Here is a 27298-nt window from a genome sequence, read left to right on the forward strand (position 1 = left end):
TTTTATTTTGTGAGAAGAGTAATAATGATGGTAAAATGTGTTTCTGGAGAGACAAATTTACAACAAATGACCTGTAGTGCTGTTAATCCTCTGCTGAAGAGCTGCACCACCACCAGACCTACAATCTGCTTAAAGAAAAAAAGAAAAAAAAAAAGTAATCAAACTTTTTTTTTTTTTAAATAAAACCCTAGGCGTGTAATGCACAAGCTAAAAAACTACTGGATGTTATCAATTCTCCAAAATAACACAAGAGCACACGATTTCCCAAATTAATCAGGGCTGCTGTAGGTGAGGTATATTAAACATCTCACACTGCTTCACATTTGGTTCCCTTGCGTGAAATTATATCACGATGACAAAGAGAAACATCATGCATTGAACGGAAATGTACCATTGTGTCAGTATCATATCTACTCATGGATAAGAATTTGATTCATGTAGTCACATATGGAGGAAAAAATAGTGTTAGAAAATTAAAGCTTAGGATTTTTTTTCTTTTGTCATATTCACATTCAAATTGATATCACCCTTCTGTGTGTGCAATGCTAATGAACATTGCAGCATTTACAAGTTCCAGATTGCAATACATTCCCCAAGGGGCAACAAAAGCCTCACAATAGTTACACTGGTGCATACAGATTCCCTCTGTACATCAGCTCCTGTATGAGACTCAGGATCAAATGTTACCATTAGGTCTCGGATTAAATTTCAAGCCCCTTCAGATAACATGCCATCCTTAATACCTCAGGTCCATGTAATGAGCACAGAAAGGGAATAGATCACACCAAAGTGAGCAAGCCAGTTCATGAGTAAAAAAAAATTGTAAATCCATCTTCAGATGCCCATGATCTTAAGAAAAGACAAGCTGTGTCAAATGCAGTCATGCTCTACCAAATATTAAATATCAATGGTCTCTTGCTGACAGCAGCCCAGCTGCACCCCGTTAGCCAGTTGCCTTATTATAGTGAAGAAATCCTCTCCATGTCAAGATCCATGCCTGGATTTAAAAAGCTCATTTATTTCCAGGTATGTACAGTTCTGATTCTCCAGTAATAAAATGTGTGTAAACGTATACAATTTAACAACATCCAGTCACTAATTTGCAAAAACATTTAAGGTTTACCTTCAGAGAATACATTCATATTCTTACAATTTAGAGCAAATGCTACAGTATCTAATTAGTATCTCTTAAAATGTGGAGGAAAAGGGGCGGTTACAGCTCTATACCCCCGTAGAGAGCAGCCTGTTGCCGTGCCACAACAGTAAAATAGATTCCTGACTTTTAAGCAGCGACTTTTTATTTATTTTATACAAATTATTAAGCAGAGGAGGCTCACAAGAGAAGCGAAGAAATATATCTTGACCATGTATGCTTTAAATAATTGCATTGGCACTATGTGTCAATTTTCCAAGACAGAGTACAAGACAGCTGTCCCGCAGCAGTTTTTTTTTAAATATTCATCCCCCCCGTTACCATTCATCTCTACTGCTGCCTGCGAATATAGTAACATTGTTTTTTAGCAGATTGGCATCACACAGACTAAACATGGGAGGCTAGAAAGGTGGAAACCTTGACTTATTTTAATGTTGATTCATAAAAAGTTGAACTCAAGCCTGCTAGGTTAAATTTACACCAGTAAAAAGGTGGATATGAAACAGAAACTTATAAAGATCCAACACAGAATATGTGCCAGCCCTAACCTCCACAGTGAGGGCCAACATTTCATTTTTTACATATATTACAACAGAGATCAGGCATCTCTAAAGTAACACTCCAGGTCGTCTGTCACTTCAGTCAAATGTTGGGAGGTGTTTGCCACTTCTGCCTCTCGAGCTGTGGTGGATCCTCTGGCAACAGAACTTTCTTGGACGTCTGTCTCTCGCTTTATGTCCTTGACTCCGCCCAAAACTTTCTGGCTCTCTATGAAGTACTGGTTGGGGTGGCTGAGTGAGAAGGAGACATCTTCAACCTGCTCAGGGAAATGAGAAACCACAGCAAATGAAGGTGAAGAGAGGATAATAACTGTCAGCTGTCAAAAATTTGCCAGGTTGATTAACTGATTGGATGTAATGTCACCTTTTATGAGATGATCATTTAACATTTCTGTCATACGCAATGATGAGGAATGGTTTGCTGAATTTTTCAAATTATGGTTTTTTTTATACTGACAAATGAATAAAAACCAATGAATCCATTAAGAGATTACAGATAAATGCTCTTTCTACTTTGTCTGACTTTGAGAAAGTTTTTTTTTAACATTTTATGATTAATAAGTTGTGAAGAACAGCAGCATCTTTCATGAAATAAACCAAGGTCAGTGAGAAAAGATCTATTGTAGTGTATGTTGTGCAGGAGCTTGACAGTAAGTAATACTTAAATAACACTGAAATGCTTCATTTGGATGCAATTTGTCTGATGGTTTGACTTCTACCTTATTGTCTTCTAGTGTAATAGTGCAGTGGCTCTGTAGGGGTGGCTTGGCTATTAATGAATTCTAACCACTTGATTGTTCATTTTTCCTGATGAAGACCTGGACTCTACATGCAGCATACTGTGCAAAATCATTGCCTGTCTCAGCAGTCAGCATAATAGAAACAAGGTCATTTCAATGTGCACATGTTCTAAGACCTAAAAAAAAATAATTTGCTTGGTTGGATTGCATGGAGTAAATTAATAACTGTAAGGAAATAAATGAACCACAAACTATTAGTTAGGGCTTAATATGCAGCCATCCAAGCAGCCCAGAGTTAAAACTATTTCTCAAAAGGGGACTTTAGCACAGATGTTAATACCAAGACAGACCATGCTCATGTCAGAATGACACCAGCTGTGTAAGAAATACATATCGAAAGGGCATTTCTGTTCTCTTACAAAAAGTTACTTTTACCAATCCAGCAATTTCTATTTCAAAACTTTTTGTCATTAATATTAATATACAAAAGTAGTAAATCTATCGAATCATTTCAGCTCATTCTGACACCCTAAAATCAAGCTGAGCAAATGGGATCAAGTGAAATCTGCTCACAGACCAGAAAATTCAAAAATGATTAGATGACAAATATCTGCATGCATTCAGGTGTGTGTACCACGCGACAGCGCATGGCTTGCATCTGCAGCAACTACAAGAAGAAATGACATTTTGTCAAATGGGATGATAATTTACGCATCGTAAGAAAAACTGATTCATTTGTTTATGTAATAGAGACTGGGATGCCACAGTAAACTTATAAAAATGTAGTATTTATGACAGGCAACTAATGATGGATGTAATGACAGGTGTGGGTCTCTCTTGAGCCTTCATGCATAAGTTGTAACCTCCTGCCTGTGGCACAGCAGCTCCAGCTCCAGTTCCAGTACCCCCACCTCCCACCCCTAAAGAAATGTACACTTACATTGTGAGTAAGCTCAAAGTATTTCTGGCATGCCAGCTGGTAGTGCATTCCTTTCACAAGCTCCAGGATCTGGAACAGAGGGTAGGAAATAGTACAAGCAAGTTCAACTGTTATAGTTTGACCTATTTACAGATGACTCCGACAGCAACTTGGGATGTAGCAAACATTTACTGAGAATTATTTTAACTAGAATGTGGTCAACTACCTTCAAATTGCACACTTCATAAATCATACCGACAGCAGAAAATATATTGGTGCGGAAACCTCTGGAAATGTAATGAAAACAGATGACATCTATCTTTAGGCTAATTTAAATATTAATACCAAGCATCAACACTTTGTATAATAACCCCACAGTTCATCTAAATTACAGGATTATTTACTTCTTTAAGATGTGTGGGGATGAATTGTTGAGGCTTTAGTTACTGCAACTCCTTGTGGAAGTCAACCCATCTTTCACACAGACAACAAAGTAGCATGTTTAGAGCAATTACACATCTGTGGTGTCTGCAGCTGCTCTTCGATGCATCTACAACCATTTTAACTGCAGCTTTCTGGATATTCAGAGTCATCAATCTGTTGAAAAACAAATCGTAAGTTTTCAATATTTATCAAACCAGAAACTCTAAGTCTGCTTTATGGTTTCTTTGTTCAGTGTCATAATATCACCAGTGTGCTCCACTGGCATAATATCGGAAACGAGCTATGCACCCTCTCAGGCAGATTTTCCAGTTTATATTCTAATATTTGTTTTTATTTGGTGGAAACTAGGAAAAAGATTCACATAACTTTTCAACAACAAGTCAGTATAATCTGAAATAAGTGAATAATTACAGTGTGCCCAATAAGAACAATGAGAAAAAAGACAAGTGGTTCAGGGACTGCATTCATATAGCTTTTATAGTCTTCGTGATCACTCAAGGTTGTTGTTGAATGTTATGTTTCCAGATTTTAATTACAATGCCTTTCCACTGTTATTGTTAGTCAATATTTGGCCCGACTTTTATTACCACCATATGAAGACGGCTTTGCTTTAAAAAAAAAAAAAACTGTTTTAACATTGTTAACAACCATTTGGCACAGATTTATTTAATATATAAGCAAATTGTCATGACTTTGAGGAATGCTGGACAAATATAAAATACATATACAGTCAGAAGCAGATAATGATGGTTAAAAGGATGTTTAACCACTGAACATCATCAGGGTTCCACCAACCTGGCTGATTCCAGCAGGAGACACTTTGTAGAACTGAAGCTTCTGCTTCAGCAGCTCTGGTTCACTGTGTCGGAACGGACATCCTACCAGAAGACATAACATTTGTAAAAAATAAATAAATAAAATAAAAAGACATTTGGGCTGCATGTAGCAGAAACTAATAAACTGACCAACAGATAATTGTTTCAGCATTTCCTAGCAAATACCTTTCAAACAAATCCACTCAATCCAACTGAGCCGTTTACATAGCTGCTTCCTCCAACAACAGTTAACTTACCATGATAGTCGCCTTGGCTCGGTGGGTTCGATAAAATCACTTTCATGCAACTGTAAGGTGTGTAGTCTGCTCGCTTGCCTTCTTTGCCAAACATGTGGCGGACGCCGTAGGCATATGCTTTGTCAAACTAAAGAGAGGAAGAAGGAGACACGGGAGGAGGCATTAGTGAGGGTGAGAGCATTAGAGGGACAAGGTTGGGGTGAAAAGAGACATCGTCATACATCATGTCACTTTTGACAGGGTGTTTTCCTCAATGACATATAGAGCTATTAGAGAGAACCTGCTGTAGAGGTGTCACCACACTTGATATGGCTGAATTACAGATACTTTAATAGGGCCATCCTTCTATGTGCTTTAGCCCTCTCATCCTGTGGAGTATTTTGACACAGCATAAAGAGTGTGTTTTAAATCAAGAAATAAATGCTGATCATCCTTACAAAATCCAACAGTTTCAAGGATTGTTGTTTCATTTCCTCTAAAATACTGCACTGTTCTTTAAATTTTAAAAGCCATTGAGAGATATTTTCAAATAATATGCAGTCAGTGATATTAAATTAATACAAGAGTTTGGATATTTAAAAAAGGCAACTTGGTGAGGAAAAAAACATGCATCATGGCAAAAAGTAGGGTAAGTAATCATACATAAAGTGGGTGGCTGATGCTTTTAAACTGATGTTATCAATGTTAAGGCAAGTTAATGGGAGGCCAGTCAAGTGCAGATTCATAGCCACCTTTTTTTGTTTTCTGAAAAACATTTTGAATTGTTCATCACCAAAACATTTATCAGTGTTAAGTTTCTTGTTTGATACGTGTGTCACATACAGTGATCTACAAGCACTGCATTATTTCTGAGTCAGTTATTGATCGCTACATTTCTAATACTGCACTTTAGTTCAGTCCATCTTTTATCTCCAAATTTGAGAGGCAACAAACTAGTTGGGTCACAGTAATAGCATTAGATACACAAGGCTTTTGCCTACAGATTTCATATCTTATCCTAATTCAGTGGTTTTATGTCACATATCTGAGTCTTCTATAATTAAAAAAAAATTTAAACCACAGATCAAGAAAACAGTGTTGGTATTAATACTGCTGCAAATGAGAATCTACTTACATAGAGTACAACTAGAAGCCTCTCTCGTGGCAACTCTTTAATGATTAGAATCAGAAGAACAAGAAGCAATCATTGTGTACATGGCTGCAGCAGGATGATAGTAGAGACAAAGCTCTACTGCAGCATCATGTAAACTAACCTGAAATTTATTTTAAAAATCTTTTGTGCATGCAAGCAAAAAAAGACACTAAATGAAAACTTGTGATTTTCTCCCATTTTCTTTTTTAAAAGAAACTCCTTTAAATTAGATGTGTTCTGTTTGTAGATGGATAACACTATGATCCAGCATTTTATGTTTTATTTTCTGCCTCTGGGCCAAGAATGCCTCCAATCACAGGTGTAAAAATGAATCCTAAATTATACCAGCAATCAATACCACTCAATTCTTGCATTGATTGGTAGTGTAATATGTTTGCTTGGATTTATACTAACCCATAAAAACACAAAAGTCGCACAACAAAAACACACAACTGATTGCAGCATTGCTTGACAATAACTGTACTGTAATGTTTAATAAAAAAAATAAATTAAAAAAAAGCCCATTTAATCCAAGGAGTAGGGAGAGATCACTAAACTTTAACTGTTTCAGTTTTATGTTTTAAAAGGCTGTGAAAATTGAAAAATATTTCAAATATACCATACCCACAGGGTGAGAGAAATACATTTACTGGCCAGTGCATTCCTCAATGTCTATGCTTGCAGTTCCGTCTGCTTCTTTAAACTGAGGATGTGCAGATCAGCATCAACACACATTATGGATTAAAACCCCAAAAAATTAAAACAATCTCTTCAATCTTGTTATTAAGAAATATTTATTATTTATTACATGGAGTAGAGCTGGGCTATTCTGGTCCTCAAGGGCTCCCATCCTGCAAATGGAGGGGTTTCCCTTACTGGAACACAGCTGACTCAAATCAATGGGTAATTAGCAGAGTTTGATGTTAATTAGCAGATTTGTTCAAAGCTGATGTGTGTCAGGTGTGTTACAGCGGGATAACTCCAATCACTTGCAGGACTGTGGCTCTCAAGGACAGAAGCTGCCCACCCTGACATAGGCTGACTTAATTTAAACCTCTATGTGAGACTCCTTACAATGACCAGCTGCGACGCAAAAACAACAAAGTCAATAATACAAGTGATTTCAAAGGATAAATTTACTGAACTAATCATCAAGCATTCAGAACCAAAAGTCACCTCATACTTTTTTTTTTTTTTTTTTAATGGGGGTCATTTTCAACATTTTAAGCAGCGAACAACTTTTATGATATAGTAATTCTGCGAGGTCATTAAAAAGTACTTTAGTGACCGTGCCTTTAAAAAATAAAAAAATACACCCAGACTGCTCCAACAGTGGCAGAACACACTCACCATGACTGCACCCACCATATCACATTAATGTTGCAATAAAACCCTTGAACTTGCTAATGGGACAAGCTGCGGTGGCAATTTAAAACCCCATCAAATCTTCTTTAAGGACAATAAATCAAATATTAATTATGTAGTGCTTCTAGGGATTCAAGAGGCCATTCCTTAATATAGGACCTCCTTACTCTATTAAAACAAAACATGGAACTCCACTGGCACTAAAGTGTTTTTAATATGTATTATGTGAAATAATGTGGACATAAAAGACATCCTAAAGTGATCCGAAGACAAAGATGATGGCATTAAACTTTCAACTCACCCAGGCGGTGCTAAGCTTTAAGCATTGTTATGAATAACAGATCTTGTCTACCTAATGTAACCCTTTTAAAAGACGTACTCATTCTTTTAATCAACTATATTTCAAATTGTACATTATAGATAATGCTGGATTTGCAAGTTGCCATAAAAAAACAAGTTCCCAAAAATCAGATTACAAACACTTGCACACACACGCACTAAGTATGCATTGAAGTGCCACAGATTAATCTCTTTGCTACACATCTTTTGTTCCAAAGGGTATATCTTTGCAGCACATACCAACACACGTGATATTCATTAAATCAGGGACAGAGACACAGGGAAATGGGACACAGTCCAGGATATGCATGCATGTGTGTGTGTGAACTTGGCATATCTTCTTGGGGTCTGTCCACATGGTGACTAATTCTCCAACAGATCTAACATGTAATACCATTTGAGAACTCTTTATAACAATATGACATGATACAATATGATGACAATAAAAAAACAGGAAACAAAGTTTTATGGCAAAAAATTTCTCTTGAAAACTTCTCTTGGTTAAAAGTTTGCTTTCTGTAATGAAATCCATTTTCACATTTCACAAATGGAAGAGCGCAGATGAAGATGAATTCAATTAACTTCCCTTTTGTGGTTGTGGTGTAGTTAGTGCTGCCTCACTGTCACACTGTCATGCATGACTGGGACACCCGACTTGCGAAGAGCAACAACGTTCATTTGCAACACCTGTGATTTCTTGCAATGCCACGAAACATCTGCTGTGCAAAAGGACTACTACAGCTCAATGAACACTGGATTTGTATGGATGCCACCAACAAATTAACTTTTAAATATATGTCATAACAAGTAACCCTTTTTTACAAATATGTTATCGAACCAAATGCAGCAAGGTTACTTGGATATTCAGCAAAAAAAGCCCTGAAAGTTAAACTTTTTGGTCAGATAATGATGTCATGACAGTATTGTATTAATTGCACCGAGACTAAGCAACACAACAACAAATTCACCTGTTTTATATCCAGAGCACCACTGGAGAAGTTGTGGGCTTTGCTTAACAAAAATATATACATAGCAGCATTAGGGAAAAAATAAAATAAAAAATAAATAAAAATCACTTGTAATTTGTGTCTAACAGGAGCATTAAAGTGTCACTGAATGACTTTATGGCTCTAGTTCTGTGAAAAATGGTGTCACTTAGTGGAAATTAATTAACCTAAAGTTAACATCTGTAAAACAAGTAGTTCAGCAGCAGTCCTACCCAAAGGCATAACACTTTGGCAATGTCTGACAAATACACATTCCTCCAAATGAATGAGCCAACTTCTATGGAAAGACAAATGAATGGATCAAGTTGATTTCATCAATTTTCTCTATTCCTCTCGTCTAATATTACATTGCTTCTTCCTTTGGGCCTCCCTTTTGGCATCGCTGCTTCCCATCTTCTTCCTCTGTGCCTGCCGCATACTAATGAGCAGGCTTTGTGCAGCATGCCACAAAGTGCAGTCCCTGACACAACACATATATCACTGTGAAAGCTGCGAGCTGGTCAGCCCCGTTCCGCTGCCTTTACTGCAGAACAAGAGCAGACTTTTCTGTAGAACCCATCACAATTTTTCTGGAAGCTTGTACACTAACTAAGACAACTCAGGAATGTGGCAAGATATAGGGATGTAACATCATAAACCACAGTTTTTATGAACTTTACTGAAGGCAAAAAAACAAAAACATAAATAATAACACTACAGTAGACGACATTGCATTATTTGTTACCAACACCCTTGTGACTTTTTTCTTTAATGCCTCTGTGATGGATTTTGTGCTGTAATAACGGTACAAAAGAATTTAAAATTTGAGAAACTACAAATACTTTAAATGTCAGTGCTGCCACAAGATAAATCACACACACAAAAAAAACAACAAATAAATAAAAAATGAAGGAAAGCATGACTCAAAAATAATTATCTGTCTTAGGTCTTTTCCTGCCATCAAAGCTGATGCAACAGCCAATATATATGACTTATATTTGTTTTCTTCCTATTCAGTAAAACAGTTGTGTGTTGGTTCAGGTTCCTTCACATCAAATTTCCTATTTATTTAGAAGTATTTGTCACTTACTTTACAGAATACAATATCAATACCACACCTGCTTCCTATGCATAATGGAGGCTTGTTCCCACCACATATGTGGCCAACCTTACAACTCGAGTTGAACCTATACTCATGTATTAGGTGTCTTGGCAGGACTTATCTGCACTTAACCTGAACCAATGGTGCTGATCCCTGGTCCTCGAGGCCTTCCAAATCTTAGATGTTTCCTTGATCCAACAGACCGGATTCAAATTAAATGGATCCACCAATATATCAAATTCAGCAATTGTTTTGGTGATGAACAGGGAAACATTTAAAACTTGCAGGATGAGGGCCATGGTTCCCCTAAACTGCCTTAGACCAAGCTAATATGGTATCCTTTGAAAAGTTGTGAAAACTGCAATGCAATGATGTCTGAGCCATAAATGGATATGCCCCTGCATCTAAAGTATGAACATTAAAACATGTATTTTGTCTATATGGCTGTGGGATAAAACAGCTTACTTTAAAATAAACTATTCCACTCTTGGTAGTGGAAAAGTGGACCAGTTTTACACTCACTGCAGTTTTGAAGAGTGCATGGGAGTTTGTCCAAGTGTACGTGTGCTTTGGAGACTCCAGGAAGTTGTATCCCTCAGTAAGTTCTGTGGGAGTAGGCTTGGAGTACCAGACCCCAGAGTTTTTGATCCATAAAATTTGGTGCAAAGTTTAGTTCATAATACTGGCAGTAAGTTGGACCACTTTTTGGTGGGGGCTGCACTCCGCTAAGGCTGCCCTTTGTCCCAGATTCGGTTCACAACTTTTATGGACAGAATTTATGGCACAGCCGGGTTATTGAGGGGGTCCAATTTGATGGCTCCATGACTTTTGCAGATGATGTGGTTCTATTGGCTTGATCTGACCATAGACTCCAGCTCTCACTGGAATGATTCGAAGCTGTGGTTCAAGTAGCTGGGATGAAAATCATCAGCTCAAAATCTGAAACAACAGGCTAGAAAAGGGTGGAGTTTCTTTTCCATATCTCACGGTCTTATATATTCCAAGTTCTATTGTTAAATCTATTCTAGGCCCTTGAATGACAGCAATAATATCACAGATCCTCAAAAGTCTATAATAAATATTATAAATTTAGCAGACCTCTTAATAATAGTGTCAGATCAGTAGTCTATCAGTAGATACCTAAACCCCAATCTGATGAAAATGGCTTGGGAGCATCCCGAGTATCAAATGAGATATACACAGCATTAAAGAGTTAAAAGCAAGCATTTTCTCATCCTTAGGACTAGGATTAGGTTTGTGCTTTTTGTTTTCAAGGTCAACAATTATTGAAAAGAAAAAAATAGACATGGTTTGCAATAACAATAATATAAAAAAAAAAACAAAAAAAAAAAAACAAAAACCTGTTCTACTGTTATGCTTTATAACTCAAAGACAATAAATGGTTGTTGTTAGCTCATGCACTTCATGGAACAATATAGCACATAATAGTTACAGTTCTGGTTAGTTCAAGCTTTTATTCAGTTGTGTATGATGGTTAAAGGCCCCAACAAGTCCAGTATTAATGGATAGACACTGCTTGGGGTTTAATGCAGGGGACAGTTTATTCAGGTCCATGTTTCCAGACAGATTACAGACAGGACCATTTTAAGTTACTTGACCTCCTGACTGAACTGCAGCTGTGGCAACAGCGGTCAGTGCAGGTTAATTTCCTCAGTCACATTGCCTGTTTCACAGCTGGGTTAAACTGAACTTCTGCAGTAACAGCTGTGTCATGAACCTCTAAAATATATTGTCAGAGAGATATCAAGGCATGGGATGTATTTTCAGCAGCACAGGCATTGATAAATTGATCACTGAAAGGAACACCACAGGAATATTACAAGCTATGGCTAAACTACTCTCCTCAGTTGAATTTAATTACAAAAGTGGATGGATTGTGTAATAGTTTGCATGATGATTTATTCATTTTAAAGATGAGCATGAATTGTTTTGATTGCGTTTTGGGACAGTTCTAGGCAAGTTCTGGGAGAATGGTGAAAATAGTTTGAAGCCCTGTATTTATAGGCTGTTTTATGCATCTGAAAGGAATTTCAACTATAGACACAGAGACAAAAACTGCCGAGGGTTGGTTTCTATGACCATTGCAGCTCTGGGTCTTTTGTTTTTCCACTTGTGTCTAAAGTACAAGGTAGATGTGGCAAATTAAATCTACCGGTATTGAGTTGTGATGCTATTCCCCAACGCTTGTGTACTGGTCATACACCAGCTCACAGCAATCATACCGGGAAGTGTAACTTAGCTTCATTCACTAAAAATATGGTCATGGTAAACATTTCTTCAGGTTACGGAAGTTCGTATCTGTGCCTTTGAAAAGGAAATCTGCAGTGGAACAGTATGGGATCAATGATTTATTGCCATGATTCAGTGTTTATATTTAAGGGGTCATTATTGCTGATCCCTCTTCTCATTTTTCATCTGAGCTGCTCCACCACAGCATCTAGCAGTGTATGTCATGTCCCTAGCTGAGTAAAGCAAGTTTTAATGTCAAAGTATGAACAGAGTGACACATTCCTCACATTCTGGGTGCTTTTACTAGGAAAATTATGCAAAACAAACTAATTACCATAAAATCATTTCCTCTTCTTTTGATAACTGGTCTCCTGTCCTTTAATTATAAAAAAAAAAAAAAGATAACTAATGCAAAAATGTCTAGAGGGGCCTTCACTGTAGTATTTACACTTCACATTTTAACTAACAACTATTGCTTTGTACAATTTGTGAACTTTAAATGTGACATCACTAAGACAGAAAGGCAGGAAAATGTCTTGATGACTGATTTGTGGCTGTATGAAGAATGAATTTACTTTCTAGAATTAAAAGTGCATATTAAACTTTAAAGAATGACTTATCAAAGATATAGTAACCTGACATGCTTTTCCGAAGTTGCAGCACTAAAATGTACTATAAATAAGGAACAAAAACAACTCAGACACAAATATGCAATAAAGTCTGAAACTCTAATCAAAAGATATGCAAAACGGTCTTTAGTGTATAGCATACTTCCAAAACAAAAGCCACTGCAATCAAATCATTTTCCATTTATCAAAAGGAAATCATTTTTATGGTGACATTTACAAGCTTAGACTTCTGATCTGTGGATGAGAGCAAAACTAGGAGAGACACATTTGAAGATATTAAATGACTGAATAGAGGAAATAAATCTTAATACTCTACTTATGGATGTGGAACATGCTGTCATTCTCAACAGGACTGATTATCTTATGAAAATGTCCAAGCTTGTTTCTATCTACTTTTTTTTTTTATTTATTTATTTTTTTTTATTTTATTTAAATGAGGTACTTCAAGAGTTAATATTATTCCTTCATAATAAACAGAGTATGAAACTATTCTCTTTACTATTCCATTACATTTCAATCACTTGTTACCACTGCCTCCATTTCATATGAATAGTGCTCATTTCTGTGAGGACTATTTTAATGTCTGTACTGTGTCTGTGTCCTGTTGGGAGACATAACATGTTAAGCTTTTACCACTGAGGTCTTAATTGGCCTCATATCAGAGCTGTGAGCACACAATGGCACTAATAAACGTTTTTTCAGGTAAATCAGATTTCATGGAGCTACTCAGTCACCAATTTTAAAAAAACAAAAAACAAAAAAAAAACTACCACCCACTCAAGATCTGAACAGCTTTTCGACATCAATGAATCATGAATGTCATTCAGACATAAGTAAAATGGTAAAGGTTACAAGCACTTTATGTAATTTTGTGTTTCGGGGTGTTTCAGCTTCAGTCTACATTACCTTGTCTGCATCCACTTTGCCTTTTACAAACTCCGACCTCCAGAACTGCAGTGCTTGCTCCAGAGAGAGGCCGATACCCTTGAGAAATAGACCATACTGCATCCGACCACCATGCCGTAGATGATGATTCTCTCTAAGAGACTGGTGGAGCTGCCTCATGCACAGTGGGAATGACTTTCCTGAAAGCTAAAAGTAAGCTGTAAATAACTAGTAATATATAATAAACATCATGAAAAACATTTAATTTAAAATACATATAAAATATACATTATCTGTACACTGGGTGACTCAAGTTACCATTTAATACTAATCACAATCTAAAATGTCATTGTAGCCAATATATCCAACAAGACATAAGTGCAACTTACTGAATCGATTTGTTCCAACGAGATTTTCCCCACATTCTTCTGGATGCTGTAATCTTGTCCCACATATGCGTGGCTGAAAGCAGATATGAAAGCATTAACACTGCTCTTTAGTAATTAACGCAGTTTTAAATGTAAATGGGATCTCAGTTAAATGGAAGCAATGTTTTAACAGGTCTCTGCTGATAATGTATTTGAACAATGAGAACAGAGTTCAACCTCTAATATCTCATGTCATGTTAAACTTTAGACCCACTAGTTGTTGACATGAGATTTCCAAGATGAATACAACTCACAGAGTCGCAAATGGCTGTGCTTTTCTTATGTTTCCCCTACCCACTGAGATGATTGACCTTCCACGGATGTCAACAATCTGCCCATTAATCCCCAGCAATAATCTGACATCACCACCTGGATCACCATGGACGTTTTCATATTCATGTCACGCAAATAACTCACATGCTGCTGAGTCACTATGCTCAGCTACTCAAGCTGAAATTAAGTTTCTATTATGCAACCCATCAAACCAAATAATTATTTATTTTCATGTTAAAATAAATAAACAGTTACAGTTTTCACAAATGTTGTGCCAATTAAGAGTAACATAAGAACAAATGTCTTTCTTATCCTATATCAGCTGCTTATATTGCAAGTCAAGGTGTGGCAACAATATAGAAAAACAAAAAGCTCCAGCTAACAATTACATTATTGATTTTTTTTCCATATCTAATCAGAGGCTAATTGTTCATTCAAATTTAAATCTGCAAATTTGCACAAGTGCTCGTATTTTATGAGCAGATACTGCTTATAACCTCCCTTACATTTAAATTCATCACCATGCGTCACTGAGCAATACAGTACCGTCTGATGTCCTGTGACTTTTGGGACTATCCAAATGTGTCCAGAGACACTAATTGGTATTTCTTGGAAATTAATAATAAACTAAGAGGCTGCAGAAAAATCTGCACTTCTGCATTCATCTAAGATGCAAAACTCATCCAAACCTTTGATTAATATTCAGTTTACTGTTGGAGGAAAAGCAAATATTTACAATTGAAAGACAACCTGTTTTTGCTCTTAGTATGTCAGGATCCTGAGTCGTTTCAGAGCACAGCGTACCACTTAGCATTATCTTCAACATGAGGGTAGTCCATCAGGCTTCAACAGCCAATTTAGACAGCTCTTTTTTTCTCTCATTGATTTCACATTCTTATTTATTTGCATTAAAGCTCCCCTACAAAGGCATATATACTGCCTTTTGTAATGGGGGAAAAAGACAAAAGGGTAAACACTTTTGCAAATCACTAAATTATCTCTAAGACGCTTTACTCATGACTTTGTTTTTGTAAAGGGAAAAAAAACTATAACAAAAAGAATTTTGCTCAAGCCTAATAACACAGGACATGAGCTCTAGTCTCACAACTGACAACTTGGGAACTTTTTTTTCTTTTTATTGCTCTGCCATCCATCTAACCTTCAAATACACACTTGAAGTTCTTTTCATCTCCACAGCCAACAAGATGGTAGCACAGAGTAATATGTACCCCAGATTGAAGACTGATGCTAAATACATACATTATATGAAAAATAAAAGGATTATTTCAAGAGTATTTCATGCCAGCATTATATTTGCAGGGTCACACAAAACGGTTCATTTTACTGTCACTTATGTTTTGGTTTCAATCATTTCAAACTTGGTCAATATGATAGCCCGATATTGTATTCAGCAAATGGTTTTCTTTAGTATAAATATTTGCCCCGTAAAATGCCTTAAAATTCAATTTTCAGTTCAGCAATAAAACCACCCACAAAAAACATTTTTTTTTATTTTTATTTTTTTAAAGATTTCAAATCAATGAAGAAGCTAGGTGGTGGCATTTCAAAGCCTCGTGAATCCTGTTTGAAATGACTAAATTAATGCCTTTGTAACGACTCTTAATCCCTCCTGTGTGGCACTCTAAAGAACGAAGCTTCCTCAGTAATTTACTCAAAGATAAAAGATTTAGAGGAAGACCCCTCATTCTGATTAGATCATTACAACATTATACCCTCTTAAAGCCAATTATAATAAATATACACTGAGAATGATCAGTAGGTGCATCATACATCTATTTTTTTTGTTCACATAATGGCCAAATAACGACATGAAAATTGTAGTAATTGAGAAACTTGTCGAATATTTTGCACAAAAATCATGTTAATCAGCTAAATTGATTAAAAGACTTAAACACATGGCAGTGCCACAGTGCTTCATTTTTATATCCCGATTATGAAAATGGAGCTTTGTTTGAACTTGGTTACTGCTAAGTAAAGCAAAGAGTATGATACTTAAAGTCTGAACATAAAGTAGTCTTGACTAGGTTGATTCTGAAAAATCATAATTCTTAAATGCTCTTTGATGCTAAAGCTTTTCTCTTTTTCAACGAGTGATTAGTCAGTGGCGGCAAAATTCTTTATCCTGCTGCTTACCTGAGGTGGTTAAGAAGCGGCTGCAGGCGTTTATCAGAATGCACTGCTGGCAGCGAGCGAGCTGTCAACTGCAGAAGAGATGGGCATCACATGAGTAACGGCACACAGTCATGGACAAAAGATTAGAACAATTTAACACTACAGGTCATGTGCAACCAAATCGCTTCCAGGAAAGCATTAATACAATCTTTTAGCTATCAATACAAATATTTTTGAGCAATTAATACAAATTATTGGAAGCATTTTACCAAAAAGGTTTGCAGCACAGTTACTTTTTAATTAACCTGATTATGAACAGACTTCAAACTCAAGAAAATTCTTGCTCAAGATGCCTCACCACCTTAAACACTTAAATGGCTGTAAAAGGATTTATAATCACAATATGTAGAAACACATAAAAGAACTGCACAAAGCAGACAATTGGCTTGGTGTTTGAAAGACTGAAAATACAGTAATTCAAGCATTGAACTCAAAAAGCTGGAAGGCAACATCCTAAAGCATTTACACCATATAAAACAGCTGTCATGTTAGACAACCCACATCTACTTCGGGCTTTGACTTCATTTCCTGTCTCAGTCTGAAATCTGCATGTCAAATCTAAAGATGAATATACACAAAAGATTTGTCGCTTTGTAAATGTGAGTAAAAGAACTCAGACCCCTTCGAGGTCTGCTTTACAAATTTACTATCTCAGTTCCAATGAAGTTGGGATGCTGTGTGAAACAAATATAAAAAATAAAAGTGGATTTTCAAATCCTTTTTAAATGTACATTCAGTTGAATACAGCAAATACAAGACATTTATTGATAAAACTAATCAACCTTTGTTTTGTTTTTTAAATATTCATTTTGGATTTGATATCTGAAATGTGTTGCAAAGAAGATGGGACAGGTTTACCACAGTGTTTCATCACCTTTCCTTTTAAACAGCCCTCGATTAGCGTTCAGGGATTGACGACAGAAACTGCTGAAGATTTGTAGGTTAAACTCTTTCCCATTCTTGCTTGTACAACTTAAGTTTTCTAGGGGGTCTCCGTTATGATAATTTGCACTTTATGATCCGCCAAATATTTTCAATAGAAAACAGGTCTGGACAGCAGACCAACCAGTCTAGTCCCAGCACTCTTTTACGATGAAACCACACTGTTGTAATGTACAGAAAGAGTCATGGCATTGTCCATGATAAAATATGTCCCTTAGATGGCAGCATATGTTGCTCCAAACCTTTATGTACCCTTCAGTATTAATAAAGCCTTAACAGATGTGTAAGGTACCCATGCCTCATGTCATGGGTACTAACACATCCCCACACCCAATCACAGATGCAGACTTTTTAGATTCACACCAATAGCAATCCAGATAGTCCTTTAACTCTTGGCCTGGAGGATATGACATGATTTAAAAAAAATAATAATAATAATAATTTGAAATGTCAACTCATCAGACCACATCCCTCCCTTACTGTCTTTAGTGAATGAAAAACAATCACAGTAACACAATGGCACAGTTAAAAAAAAAAAAAAAGTTTTATAAAAATGATTCCATCCAGTTGGTGGTCCAGATAATTACCTTGAAATGTGAGAACAGAACAACAGGACCAAGTTGTCATTTTTATTCTGTTGTCCCTTTTAATTTGGACAAGCTGGTCTTTTTAGTACCATGACAAAAGATGCACATTTAGACTCAAGCTAATCATATGTACCAGGCGTGCTATGCTAACGTTAGTGCAGATCCGACTGCACTACCACACAGTGTGTCAAACCATGACTGTAGTGTAGGGTGGATTCTACATCTAGATTTGATAAAAGAAGCAGACTCAGTCTGTCTACAATTGCAGGTCTCGCTCTGTTTCGAGTTAATCAAATACAAGAAGCGAACTACAAAAAAAAAAAAAAAAAAAAGTCACTACTTGCATTTATTATTGCATTGTGGGTAAATGCATAGCAATCACATTAAGGGTCCTCTGCCCCATCTGTAGTTCAGACTGCGGCTATTGTTGCAGTGTATTTCTGCAATATACCTGCATTAGACAAGAAAAAAAAAAAACAAAAAAAAAAAACAAAGAAATGTTTAGCTCAAGTAGAGGAAACGGTTTTCTTCTTCCTGCAGGTCTTGTTCTGTCTTTTGCTAAATACCAGTTCAGCGCCACCTTTGGTGAGAATGGGAATATATTATTCTAATGGTTTGGCTCATTTGACCAAAGTGCAGCATGAACGCAATCTCAGCCCGCATGGATACACCCCCCTACAAGTGAGCCAAGTCAAGCAGACTATCCTGATGTGAATGCACCCTTGGCACCCTTAAGTGTCAAGTCTCTTGGCATGAAATCTCAGATTAGAAGCTAGATTTAAAAAAGAGGCTTCCATAAATCTGGTAATCATGCACTTCAATTTGCCAGAAGAGAGTTTTAGATGTGGTGTTTAATTGTCAAAAAGTTTAAGACCAGTGTGTAAGTAGAGGCTGCTCAGCCATGATTACATGCATTCCTGGAAAATACACACAGTAAAACAGACTTCTCAGTAAAGGCTAAGTTGCATACAGCATTACATCACCATTGTAAAAACGACGACTGAGAATCCTCCATGCACCAAGTAATCATCCGACAGTTCCAGGATAGACTGAAAGTCCACATTTTGTGTTTCTACTGACAACTTTTTTATTTGTACTATGCTATAATAGTTTACCAAAGTAGGACACTAGGCTATTGCAGGCCTCTATAAAATATTAAATGGAATACTTTGTATATATTTTCTTGAAAATACATACAAACAAACCAGCAGGTTAAACAATGACCTTATGCAAGACTGATCCACTCTGAGAAAAAATGAGAACTGTTCTTTATGTGCATGCATGATGAGTGCAATTGTAATGTAATCTGGTGCACTTAACAAGTTGGGTTCACTTTTGATAATTTTTTTTTGCCAGCTGTGAATTTGAAATAATTTTATCAATGATTTTACTGAACAGTGATTAATGTATATACTTTAAAAATCAAGATCAGGGAATTTAATGACATCTAATGAAAGAAATTAGAAAACTTTGACCAAACTAATAATCTTTCCATAAGCAAAACAATAGAGTCATTAAGAAAAAGGCATAGGACCTGCTTTTCAGTCAATGATTGGCCTGTGTCCTAAGTAGCATGAATGTGCAAAAAAGTGCAGCATCTCTAAATAAAAATGTGTCTGAAGAAATCCAGACAACTATTCTTATTTTAACATGACTGTACATTAATGAAGACAGACATGAAAATTAGATTTCAGTAAACTTAAAGTTTAAATCCATGTAAAAAAAAAAAAAAAAAAAAGATGAAATTCCTATCCAATTTAAATTATTTGAAAGTCTTTTCGTGTTTTTCTTTTCTTTTTCATACTGGTTAATGTTTCAGTCATAGCCTCTCTTTGAAGGGCTCTCTTGGCCAACTACAGGGCATTTAACTATGAAAACAATTCTATTCATACACATTTTACACTGCCACTGCCTTTGGTTGTTGATCATACTCTTGCCAGTTCAGCAGTCACAAGTCCTCACTGTGACTAAACTAAACTATAGTTGTCTCTCCACATAAAAATGACCTTCGGTTCCAAAATCACCATGTTTCATGTCTCCTTTGGGCATTCGGGGCATTACACAAGCACTCTGTTGCTGTGCCATCACAGCCCGCCTGCTGCGGAAAAATAAAATCATGCCTTTAGGGACAATAAGGTCCCTCTGACTAGTTTTTGCCAAATTTTCCTCCAGTTGTGTGTCATGTGTGGACACTTAGTCCCCTCAACTGACTTCAGCATTTCTCCAGTGTCCCTCAGGGCACCGATGACAACAGCTTACATTTAACTAACTTCCCATTAACACAAAGTGAATTTGAATGAAATTTATGTACATAATGAAACAACTGAAGAACATAATGCAAGTTGAAAGGGTGTTGAAGGGATTACAATCTCTGGAACATTTTCAGTATAAAACTGTTGCTAAATATACATGTTACAAAGGATTTCTCACTCCTGGTCATCAAGGCCTGCCCTACTTTAGTTGTTTCTTTGCTTCAACACGCCTGGCTGGAATTAATGGCTCATAAACAGGTTTGTTAAAAAAAACAACAAAAAAAAAAACAACTTGAGCTGACCCTGGTGAGGAGGTTGTTTATCTGAATATGTTAATGTGTTGGAGCACGGGAGCATCTCAAATATGCTGGACCACTGAACAACAAAGTAAACATGATATTTTCATGTTTTTCCCAAAGACACCTTTTGATTAGGGATCTGCATGCCTAATAGATTGTTGGAAATGCTGAATGAAGTCAAGAGTCTGGCTGCAGAGCTTCCCTGTGGGAATAGTTCCAGTGTATGCTCCACTCTAATCCCACCTCCACCATAGAGCTATAAGAAAAACTTTTCTTCACCCACTCTACTCCTCCCTCGTCCAATGCAATTAGATGAAGGCAGCTTGCCAACCATCAATATAGATGCAGATGCACAGCAGAAGATGACAAAAAAAAAAAAAGACTAAGATAAAGTGATACACTGGAGGTTCTACACAAGTGTAGAGCTGTTACCCAAATAAAAAAAAAGAAAAAGAAAAAAAAGAAAAGGGGGAACCTTATAAAAGGTACATGGTAGGGCTGGCCGATTAATTGGATTTTAATCTCAATTACGATCTGGGTTTTCAACGATCATAAAAATAAAATAGTGCAATTTTTTTTTCTCTTTGCAGTTTCCTCTCCCACTTCTCAAGTACACATACTTAGTGGGCAGATCATCCTGAGTTATCAACATTTTACACATTAAATACAAGGATCCTGAGCTGTAGAGAAATAGAGCAAGAACAAGTGAGAAAAAAGTCCAGCGTGTGTAATGCACAGACAGTAGAGGAAGTTACCTGTAAGAAATTGCCTGTCTAGTGGGGAATAGGTTTAATCCCAACTCCTTTAGCCATCTACCTATTGTACAAGGACACTAGAGCCAGCAAAATATTTAAATAAAAAACACTTGTGGAAAACACATTAAACAAACAACATCTCACAAATGATGACAGTTTCCCTTTGGAGAAAAATTTCATTACAGATGATGTCACAACTAATTGATTTTGAAATGCCTGACAAGTCAACTTAAAAAAAAAAATCACCTAAAATGCTCATCCCTACCTCTGATTTATCCTGCTGTTATTACACAACTTTTATCATTCATCCAAAAAAGCAAAAAGCTACAAATACTTACTGCAAGAGCTTTAGAAAGCCTTGTGCGGAAATCATTTAGAACAATGGTCACAATGTCCTGGTGAGGGATGTATGCATAGCCTGCTTTGAGGTACACTTTTCTTGTTCGCACTAGATCAAGGGCATCTTGAAACGGAACCTAAAAACAAACATGTCAAAAGCAAAAATTAATATTTAATAAATGTTACGAAATTTATATATGGTAAGTGTGAAGGCCGTCCTTTTTGAGCTTACATTTTATATAGAGTTTAAATTTAAATTACAATTAGTAGAAGGATTTTAGCTATTTCATCAATGTTAAATTACAGTACAAATGGGGACAAGTTTCAAAAAAACACTTTCAGGACTGCTGCAATATGTCTCCTTAGTGCTAACAAGCATCGGTTGTTAAAAGTTTTCTGAAATGTGTTTGACATAATAATCAAAATACTGAATTTATTTGTGACATGTTTTGTGGATTCTGACAGTTTAATTAAATACAGTGCCGAGTGATTTACAATTCATAATTCTATTTCTAGTCTTGTGGATCAAACATAGTACATCAACTTATCCTGACAGGTTTGAATGTCAGTGTAATTCTTTAGCAGTAAGGGGAGACTAATGTTGAGTGGTAATCCAGCATTTGAAAGAGAATAAATTCTCCAATAGTTTGATTCAAACTGCCTCAGGGAGGAAGATTTGCTCATTTATATAAATCTGTATTTAGGAAGGTACGGCTCTGAAGAAAGGGGAGAAATAAAACAGTTAAGCAGCCACATCAGCTTCAATTCAACATAGTATACAAAGTCCTTTTTCAATGAGTTCACTGACCTGTTTGGCTGAGAATACATGGCAAGAGAGTAATCAAAGGTTACCAGAAATAAAAGTACATTCTTTGATTTTCCAATATTTAGTTGTTTTGTTTCCAGTGTTTGGCACTAAGCAACTGTGAAACCCTGACGTGGGAAAACATCCAAATTATGCTGAAAAAGGCTTCAAGCAATCATTAAACCTGTCACAGATTAGTTCATAGAACTGTAAAGGGAAAAGTCAGTAATTCAGCAGTATACAAAACATTTAACTTAATATACAACGTCTGCATTTCTTGCTTATGTAACTAGATGAAGGGCATATAAACAATTTAAAAATAAAAAATAGGTTAATATTGCATATCTACTCATTTTTCAGGGGAATAAGATTTGACGCTGTCATCAGTCTCAACATGCCGACCAAAAGTAACTCACTTTGTAAAAGTCGTTATTCTCCACAGTGATTCCACTGACAGCGTAACTGGAGTTGACAAGTTTGTCCAGCAGCTCCTTCTTCTCCTTACTGCTGATCTGAAAGGTTATTGATATATTTCAGTCAGACATTTCAAAGCCTGGACTGTCAAGTTTAAATATATTGGAACAATGGGGGAGCAAAAATTACCAGATAAACAAAATGTGTTTTCTCACATAGTGACGATTAACATGTTAAATTCATTTTAAACAGCTTATGTTTAAACTTTGCTGCTCTGCTCATCTTATTAATCCCCATTTCATAAAAATCTATCCACATTTTTCTTAATGTAGTCTACAGACATCTTAAAGGAAAACATTTATTGCAATAAACTGTATTGCATGTTTTCCTATGCAAGATTAGCATTCACATATTACTGTGATTCATACAAACAGGATTTATGCCCATTTATCACACCTGAGTGGTGAGATTTATTAAAGTAAAAACCCAAAAGATATAAGAGGAATATTTGGAATCAATATTCTGAAGAGGCCTTGATACTCAGGGATCATGTTTCTGTGATCAAACAGCGCCCCCTGGTGGAAATACAACTGAACACCTTTGCCTGAACAGAGCTGGCATACATCTCTTGTTACTCCGCAGTTGAATTTTAATAATCCTGCACATCAGAAATCCAAACATGTGTTGTTTCACTCTTTACTTTTCCTTTTCTTCTTTTACTTTTTTTCCAAAAAATGTTTCTGTGTGAGCTTCTTTGGCAAAGGTTTGCAAATCATTCTAGTTTCCCTGCAAAGCTTTTAAAAGAAAGTAATGTATTGCACAGATTTTATAATTTGCAACATAATCAGATACTAATTTTGCAAAGAAAGAAAACATGCTCAGTATAAAGGTAAAATATCAGGAATGACAAATGTAAATAAGCTACATGTGGGGGAAAAAAGGTAAGCATTGTAGGGAGAACTAATCTTTATGTAGTGCCAAATAATCTTCAGTGTTTTTCTGTGGTGAGGTTACTGCAATAATGTAGAAGAGGGAATTTTAAAAACATACCGCATCATACTGAAGATTATTCCTGTGAAGAAATTCCAGCTTTTGTTTTGGATCCAGCTCATTAAAGCGGTAGCGGAAAAGATCCACTTCCTGTTGTATAAACCAGCGCCTTAAATCTTCCCTTGAGGATATTAATGGAGATAAACAGTCACATCGGCAGAATCTGAAAATCTCACTTTAAACATGTTTAAATATAATGCAATCCACTAACTTACGTCTGGCAGTAGGCTAGTCTGAGAATGAAGTGGGAGATGTGGTCTTTTCTTCGTTTCTCAGTTTCACTTGGTCCATTCTGAGATTTTCTGTCATCCTAAATTTACAAAGAAGGTGCATTATTTAAATTAAATACTCCAAGAAAAAAATAAATAAATAAAACACCATATAATAGAATCCCTTAATTATAGGTTTTGGTTATTTGTCAAATAGATAGCTCCGATTGAGAGCACTGCTAGTTGTGCAGCTGTGTGTCTGCATCAGTCTATGTGACACCCAATTAGATCTTAGATGTTAATTTAGCCGCATTACATTTCAGCAAATACTATGCTTCTAAAGACAGCATACCAAATGGACTAACTACAGTCATGCATCACTGCATGGTGCACATATATATCTAAGAAGGTAGAAGTGAGATAACAATGAAGGTTATTACACTTTATTTTTTCTAAGGAAACCTTTATTTTATATTTGATTTATATTCCTCAAAAACCCTCAGCTGTTCGTTTTTAAATGAATTTATCACAAATAGGCTTCCATGCTGATTTTGCAAATTGGACACAAAGTATTGGTGGTGTATTTCTCTGCAGAGACTGCCGTCTGCCCTCCACCTGCATCATCTTTGCTGTGCTCACTATTAGTGAGATTTAACATCTTGGTGTTCTCCCTTCAAAGTCTCTCTGCATTTGTGTCAATGTAAATCCTGCCATGTAAAACTGTTGCACTGCTGCGTTCTAACTTTGTTTGCATTAGAGTAGTGTAAGCATACTTACAATGTCCGATCTGTAAGGAAAATTCAGGTTCTTCAATTCATTTTCAAGCTTCCTTAAGTACTGCTCAGACGTTTTTAGATAGCTTACTCCCAAATTCTCAACAGTCTTCAACACTGCATTGACAGGAAAAAAGAAAACCATTAAAAAAAAAAACTAGCCCTTAAAAATAATAATCTCAACATGTTTAAATGTGTCTGAAAAGACAAGAGACAATACATACAGCTAAATTTACTACAGAATGCTATACTATCACATGCATTTTATTGTCGTCAAGTGGATGAGACTAGAATACTACCTTATTTTCTAGAACAAAAATAAAGTATTGAAATGACATACATTTTAATCTTTCCACAGCAAATGTCTCAAATTCAGAGAGAGAAATGTTTTCAAGAGGCGGCTGTCCATAGAACTGCAGGGACTGGGTGTAGGCCTCTGTCTGGGGGTTTGCACCAAGCTTCCTCCTTCTGCCAGAAAACAGCATGGCTCCTGGTGATCAGAGAAAGGAAAATTTAACATACTAATAGCTTATTTCATTCTGAATACGCACACAAAAAGGTACAAACACCCACAGCTTCATCATTAACTATTATCATTATGATTCCAACATACTTTGCTTTATAGGCATGTGGGAAATACAATCTAGTACACAAAACTCATGTCAACTTTCACATGCTTATAAACACGGATACGGTTCAATATGACAAAGTAAATAAATGCCACTTTAAAAAGATAGCTAGAATTGCTACACACTATCTGGTGCACATGACGCAGAGCACACTATATGTATAACTTTGCAAGTGTGGCATATATGATAGCATCATATGCCCTGCAACAACGCAAAGAATTCTGCCTGAAGTCAGAAACTCTACGTAGCTAGCTCGCGTGCAATAATTAACTGCGTTAACGACGTCAACGCTTAACTTAGGCATTTTATTACACAAGCTACTAGAACAACGCTTAAAATGTTTATTTAACCTCATATTACCAAATAAACGAAGAGCGGTGGCCTCTGAATTCAATCCCGCCAAACAAAGTGGGCTGTTCAACAGACGCGGGTAAAGGATGACGATCGACCCAAATCAGGAAGTGAAACGGCGACGTACAAAGGAGAGCGCTCGTTTAGTTTCTCAGGCCAACCCGTTGACTCGTTCTTTAATTGTTACTTTCGTGAAAACACACAAAACATACGTTTCATTTTTCATTGACTAATACAACTAGTTGTTTTGATTAGATACCCTTGTTTAAATAAACTCTGTGACGTTCTTATTTTTATGCACCCTTTTCACTACCGATCAGTAATCAAATGGACCAAGATTGCGCGGAAGTTTATCTATTGTATAACCAACGCATTCCTGCCTGAAGACTGAAAAATGTATTTTTATAGCGTGGCAAGGCGGAAGTATTAGGTCTTTATGGATAGAATTGCTTTCTTTTTTTCTTTCTTTTTTTTAAATTTGTACTAATTCAATGTTGCTGCGTTTAAATAATTTTAGGCTTTGCACGTTTCAGTCAAAATACATTTTTAATTAATGGCAAGATACATGAACTATAAAGGCACAATTTTCCTAAGAACAGGGAAATTGCACTGTGATCCACAATTTAAAATCAGTTCAATTTAGTTAAACTAAAAGTTTACATTTCAAACTGGAGAGCAAATGTATGAACAATTTGCCTTATAGTCCTTTTATTTAGTACAAACAAAAGAGGCCGCTTGTCAAACAAGCTCTATTTAAATGAATGCTTCACAAACTTTATTCATTCAAACTTTTATTTATATATCTATCAGACTTGATATATCAACTCGAATAAAGCCCTTTAAAAACAACCACAGCTGAAACAAAGTGCTGTACATAATCAGTCAAAGCAACACAGGAAAATCAAACAAATTAACAGGGAAATATAAAAAAAATCTGATCCATGTTTTTAAAACAGTTTCAAAACAAAAAACAATTTTACAAGAATAGACAGATAACAGCAAATAGAACCAAAAATTAAAACAAACCATAGCACACTAAAACAGAACCTGAGTCTCATGCGTATTTTAAAGCCAATTAATAAAAATGGGGTTTAAGCATACAATAAAAAATATCAGGCTTTTTGAATTTTGTTTAATAATTTGTTGCATTGTATTGGTTGTCTACACATGTTTAGCAAGGCCCACTATAAATTCATTACCCTAATGTCTAATTTTCAAACATCCAACCTAATTACACATTTTGAGTGTCAAGGAACTTTATTCCAAGTAACTTGTCATTACTTTTTTGTCTTAAATTATATTGTATTGTATTGTATTGTATTGTGACATGGATCACTCTGGGGCTGAAATAAAGAATAAAGTAAGTAAGTGATTATGTAGATGTGATGTATGTAGTCATTTTCTAGGATAAGTCATAAACATT

General features: G+C 36.0%; 1 protein-coding gene across 1 annotated transcript; it reads right to left on the reverse strand.

Annotated features, from left to right (window-relative positions):
- Positions 1-1751: 1751 nt before the first annotated feature.
- prim2 (DNA primase subunit 2) lies at positions 1752-25917 on the reverse strand (the record flags this gene model as incomplete). The annotated part of the gene is made up of 14 exons (XM_079248771.1): positions 25885-25917; positions 25236-25385; positions 24900-25012; positions 24129-24223; positions 23914-24034; positions 22866-22961; positions 21644-21781; positions 16432-16499; positions 13966-14038; positions 13598-13783; positions 4889-5015; positions 4612-4694; positions 3394-3462; positions 1752-1970 (listed from the first exon to the last, which is right to left on the reverse strand). Exons 2-14 carry the CDS (start codon positions 25378-25380, stop codon positions 1752-1754), a joined length of 1533 nt encoding a protein of 510 aa, XP_079104897.1. The 5' UTR covers positions 25381-25385; positions 25885-25917.
- Between the last annotated feature and the right edge of the window lie 1381 nt (positions 25918-27298).

The sequence above is a fragment of the Telmatherina bonti genome (genome assembly GCF_933228915.1).
Source record: "Telmatherina bonti genome assembly, chromosome: 11".
NCBI lineage: Eukaryota > Metazoa > Chordata > Actinopteri > Atheriniformes > Telmatherinidae > Telmatherina > Telmatherina bonti.